Here is a 5,000-nt window from a genome sequence, read left to right on the forward strand (position 1 = left end):
CTGTGTTCATAGTAATTCTGTACTGTTTATATATACAAATAAATGGCTACCAGTTCTGACTACAATGCCAAACTCTTATTATTGTGAAATGGGTCTGCCAATGAATTTCTATAAAAGGAAGGCATTCACACATCTCTGCAATGTGAAAAAAACAAACCTTTTATACCATTTCAAAGCTCTTCCTGGTTATGGGGTATAACTGGGAGAGCTGTTCCCCCACATCTACCCCCTTCAAGCCAAAGATGTAGTCCATGACTACAATCTGTTTCATTGTGATGGCAACTTTCCAGTTTTTGCCATCTCACTGGTGTGGATGGTAGAGTGCAAATGTAAGGTACATTTTTCCTGAGATTTCAGGCATAGGAGGCCAGTGAGAGTGGTCCATCTTTGCATTTCATACCTTGGCCAGGAAGTCAGAAGTCATGAATTTTCTGCTGCCCCTCACGGTCCCATCAGTGTTTGCTTTGTGTGCCACCAAGATCTGAAAAAGGGTCGGAGGAACTGTACCAATTATCAAGGTACAGTTCGTACTCCTTCCCCAGAAAATCTGTTGCCATCATTAGGTCCAGAACGGCCTTCTGTGAGGCAGGCATATCTCCCCTATTCTGGTATACAACTAGGAGGTGCAGGTGTAGCCAGCACAGGAGCTGTCCGACACACAAAGCTTGTGTACTTTGAGGCTGAACCTGGCATGTTTGTTTGGATTCTGCAGTGTAAGAGAAAATGTAATAAGTAAATAATTCAGTTCTAAAAGAGGTGAGGTCATAACTGTAAAGCATAGATGAAAAGACAAAACACAGTATGTAAATATGCAGGTTACCTAAATATCCACAAGCTCTCATCAACAGTGATTTACTACAATGGGTTCATTACTGTGGAGAATTACAGGGTTGTTCCTGATTGTTTGGTTCAGTGTTGTTATCCTCAAAGTTGGGAACTTAAGAAATCTGATTGTACTGATCTCTGGGCATGGTTTCCCATAAAACATGTGAATATACTAATTTAGTGTTCCATGCATTGTTTGCTGTGACTTGGGACATATGTGCCTATCAGGTAGTGTTGGTCTAAGAATGCCTGAAAGATAAAGCCTCTATATGTAGGGATAGCAAACACTTATTTAACCCAATGGCGCCGGGTATAGCAAATTAAAAAAAACTCTACGCTCTGGCGAACGGCGGCAGCGCGCCGACTCTGAGCGCGTGATATCGGTACATCAAGCCGAATCATTGCCTCGGGGCGTTTTAGCGCGGCGCCGCTGCGGACAGCTGCACGCCTTACATCGTGCGTATTGTTATGACGGCGATAGCCGTGACCCGTCGCCATTGGGTTAACCCACTAGTGATGGTTCCTTTGGATAACCGTACACCATACTTTCGAGGTAGTATTTATAGCGGTGAGTGGCCACTGCTGAGGACCGTGGGCGATCAAATCAGATCATAATTTCTGGTTTTATGCCCCATTTATAGCCTTGGGATTATATTGAAGTTAATGCTTGTGAGAACCGAACATGCTCATAAAGCTAAAATACAATCTCAACACTTATTCCAATGGTTGGAAGTTTTTGTATAGAGCCAGACTCTTATAATGCCATGTGCATTACTCTCAGTAACATATTTGTGAAGATATCGTGTGGGTAAATCAGAGTTTTTATTAACCCAATGGCGACGGGTCACGGCTATCGCCGTCATAACAATACGCCCGATTTGAGGCGTGCGGCTGTCCGCATCGGCGGCGCGCAAAACGCCCCGAGGCAATGATTCGGCTTGATGTACCGAATTCACGCACTCAGAGTCGGCGCACTGCCGCCGTTCGCCAGAGCGTAGAGTTTTTTTAATTTTCTATACCCGACGCCATTGGGTTAAAAAAGAAACATTTTTTTTGTGTGTGCACTGCATTATATGGCAGCATGCCATGCCTTAAAGCAACTCCAAGTGCAAAGTTGACAATGACCCTGTCCTGAGCGTACACAACATCGCCTCCTCCTGCTGCCAGGTATCTCCAAAATCGTGTGCCTCACTGCTACGGGTAGTCTCGCTTCCATTCAACCCTTTTTCTAAACCTCCCCAAGAGCTCAAAAGGGAGGCCAACTCTGAAGGCTTTCTCTGTTTCCTCTGATCTCAAGGCACAATGGACGGCCCAAGTATTGATAATGGCCATGTCATTAGATTTCCTATTTGTCCTCTTCCTCTTCCTTTTCCTTTGGTGTTCCTCCTCCTCTTCCTCTTCCTCTTCCTTTTCCTTTGGTGTTCCTCCTCCTCTTCCTCTTGCTCTTCCTTTTCCTTTGGTGTTCCTTCTCCTCCTCCTCCTCCTCAAGTTGTCCTGCTCCTTATCTCATCCTCTCTCATCTCCTATTCTCATCCTCCCTATATCATTTTAAAGATATATTTTTTAATGTTATTTTTTCTGTCTTTCTAGCGCAAGTGCTTTGACCACAATGGCAGTGGTGGTGGTAGTTTGGGTCTAGAGAGTGGGAAGGTGGGGCCCCCAGGTGGTGCCCCAGGAACAGCCTCCAAGACGGTGGCCCACGGGAAGGTGGCCCTGGGTGGCGGGGCACACAATGCCACCAAGGGCGTCAATTCAAATGCTGCCGACGGAGACTATCAGGTAGGTTAAAGTTTAAAGAAAAGTTTGTTGCACAAGTAGGCTGTGATGGAAATTATGGAAATTGAACATTAAACATATTGATCTCTCACATGAAGGAAGGATATATTTTTCAAAATAAAATCTCTTACCTTTCTTCTAGTTGGTACAACATGAGGTGTTGTACTCCCTCACTGCCCAGTATGAGGTGCTTGAATTCCTGGGGCGTGGCACATTTGGCCAAGTGGTCAAGTGCTGGAAAAAGGGCACCAATGATATTGTGGCCATTAAAATCCTCAAGAATCATCCCTCCTATGCTAGGCAGGGTCAGATTGAGGTAAGGTTGTCTAACAAGAATATAATAGCATTAGGTCTTTGTGTACAATATGTATATGCATTTTTTAAATTAATCCCCGTTTTGGAAGGTATACAGAATTTTTCTTCATATTAATACAATTTTATTTTATATATTTATATAAATATATTTTTTTTCCATCAAAGGTTGGAATCTTGACAAGACTCAGCCAGGAAAATGCAGACGAGTACAACTTTGTGCGAGCATTCGAGTGTTTCCAGCACAAGAATCACACCTGTCTGGTGTTTGAAATGCTTGAACAGAACCTGTATGACTTCCTCAAACAGAACAAATTCTCACCACTGCCTCTTAAATTCATCAGACCTATTTTACAACAGGTTTTAACTGCTCTTCTTAAACTTAAGGTAAGATATGTGAGGAAAATAATGAATTCCATACAATAGTCTTGATAAGTAGTTTGGATATGTTTAGGGAATGAGTAAGAAGTATACATCAATTTTTATCAATGATTTTGTGTGTTATTTATTATATAATTTGTTTTCTTTTTCTTTCAGCAACTTGGCCTGATCCATGCTGACCTCAAGCCAGAAAATATCATGCTGGTTGATCCAGTCAGACAGCCATATCGTGTCAAAGTCATAGATTTTGGCAGTGCTTCACATGTTAGCAAGGCAGTCTGTAACACCTACCTACAGTCCCGCTACTACCGAGCTCCTGAGATCATTTTGGGTCTCCCTTTCTCTGAAGCCATCGACATGTGGTCCTTAGGTTGTGTTATAGCAGAACTGTTCCTGGGTTGGCCACTCTACCCTGGGTCCTCAGAATATGACCAGGTAATGGGGCTTCTTCAGTTTTTTTTCTGTATGGGGCTAAAATTATCAAAATTTTACATTGACTACCATTTACTCAATTTTGAAGTTGAATGAAAAATAGTGGATATAGTTGACTTTGAAATAGGTTAATTCAAATAAATATGCCTCATTATGTAAATGATTGTTGAGCAGAAGTTTTAATATATTTTGATTATATTTTTCTAGATTCGTTACATCAGCCAGACTCAAGGGATCCCAGCAGAGCATATGCTGAATAATGCTACAAAGACCACAAAGTTCTTTTACCGAGACAATGAGTCAACATACCCATTCTGGAGACTAAAGGTAAGTCATATTTTAGCAGTAAGTTCAAAGAAGGAGAAAAGCTTTAATATTCATAAGGTTTTCATTTTAACCCAATGGCGCCGGGTATAGCAAATTAAAAAAAACTCTACGCTCTGGCGAACGGCGGCAGCGCGCCGACTCCGAGCGCGTGATATCGGTCCATCAAGCCGAATCATTGCCTCGGGGCGTTTTGGCGCGGCGCCGCTGCGGACAGCCGCACGCCGCACATCGTGCGTATTGTTATGACGGCGATAGCCGTGACCCGTCGCCATTGGGTTAAGAAATGCACCAACTGGTAGATTGATTTTGCTGTTAAACTTGTACACTCCAAATATTTGTATTAGTGAAATATCAAAGAAATTTTCTCTGCCAATTCCAGACCCCAGAGGAACATGAAGGAGAGACAGGCATCAAGAGTAAAGAGGCTCGTAAGTACATCTTCAACTGTTTAGATGATATGGGTCAGGTTAATGTACCCACGGAGCTGGAAGGCGGTGAGCTTTTGGCAGAGAAGGCAGATCGACGTGAATTCATAGATCTTCTCAAAAGAATGCTGACCATGGACCAAGAGAGACGCATAACCCCAGGAGAAGCTTTACAACACAGCTTTGTCACTTTACAACACCTACTAGATTATCCACACTGCTCCAATGTGAAGGCATCCATGCAGGTGTGTCAAAGTTTTGTTCAGATAATGTAAATGGAGGATTGCTATTTTATGAAATAACTTTTTCTAGATCATGTTATAAACAAAATGACCTTTTCTCTTATTTATCAGATGATGGAAGTATGCAGACGGCCAGCTCCCCCATATGCCACAGCAGCAGCTGTTTCACAGGCACAAGCTCTTCCACCCTCTCTCATGCCCAACTATGTCCATTCTACAAATGGCTCAGTTACACTCACATTCAACAACCAGATTACCAATCAGGTACGGAATGAGGTAG

General features: G+C 42.8%; 1 protein-coding gene across 5 annotated transcripts in view; it reads left to right on the forward strand.

Moving 5' to 3' along the window:
* The window catches only part of LOC125045114 (homeodomain-interacting protein kinase 2-like), a 37,557-nt gene that overhangs the window by 2,385 nt on the left and 30,172 nt on the right, over nucleotides 1-5,000 (forward strand). For 3 of the 5 annotated variants that reach the window (XM_047642222.1, XM_047642226.1, XM_047642224.1), the window contains exons 3-9: nucleotides 2,416-2,604; nucleotides 2,744-2,917; nucleotides 3,082-3,300; nucleotides 3,451-3,729; nucleotides 3,934-4,053; nucleotides 4,433-4,723; nucleotides 4,832-4,996. In XM_047642222.1, coding sequence (XP_047498178.1) covers nucleotides 3,187-3,300; nucleotides 3,451-3,729; nucleotides 3,934-4,053; nucleotides 4,433-4,723; nucleotides 4,832-4,996 — 969 coding nt within the window. In that variant the 5' untranslated portion in view covers nucleotides 2,416-2,604; nucleotides 2,744-2,917; nucleotides 3,082-3,186. The remainder of the gene's footprint in view (nucleotides 1-2,415; nucleotides 2,605-2,743; nucleotides 2,918-3,081; nucleotides 3,301-3,450; nucleotides 3,730-3,933; nucleotides 4,054-4,432; nucleotides 4,724-4,831; nucleotides 4,997-5,000) is intronic. The other 2 variants (XM_047642225.1, XM_047642227.1) reach the window with 1 other exon arrangement.

The sequence above is a fragment of the Penaeus chinensis genome, chromosome 36 (assembly GCF_019202785.1).
Source record: "Penaeus chinensis breed Huanghai No. 1 chromosome 36, ASM1920278v2, whole genome shotgun sequence".
In the NCBI taxonomy this organism is placed as follows: domain Eukaryota; kingdom Metazoa; phylum Arthropoda; class Malacostraca; order Decapoda; family Penaeidae; genus Penaeus; species Penaeus chinensis.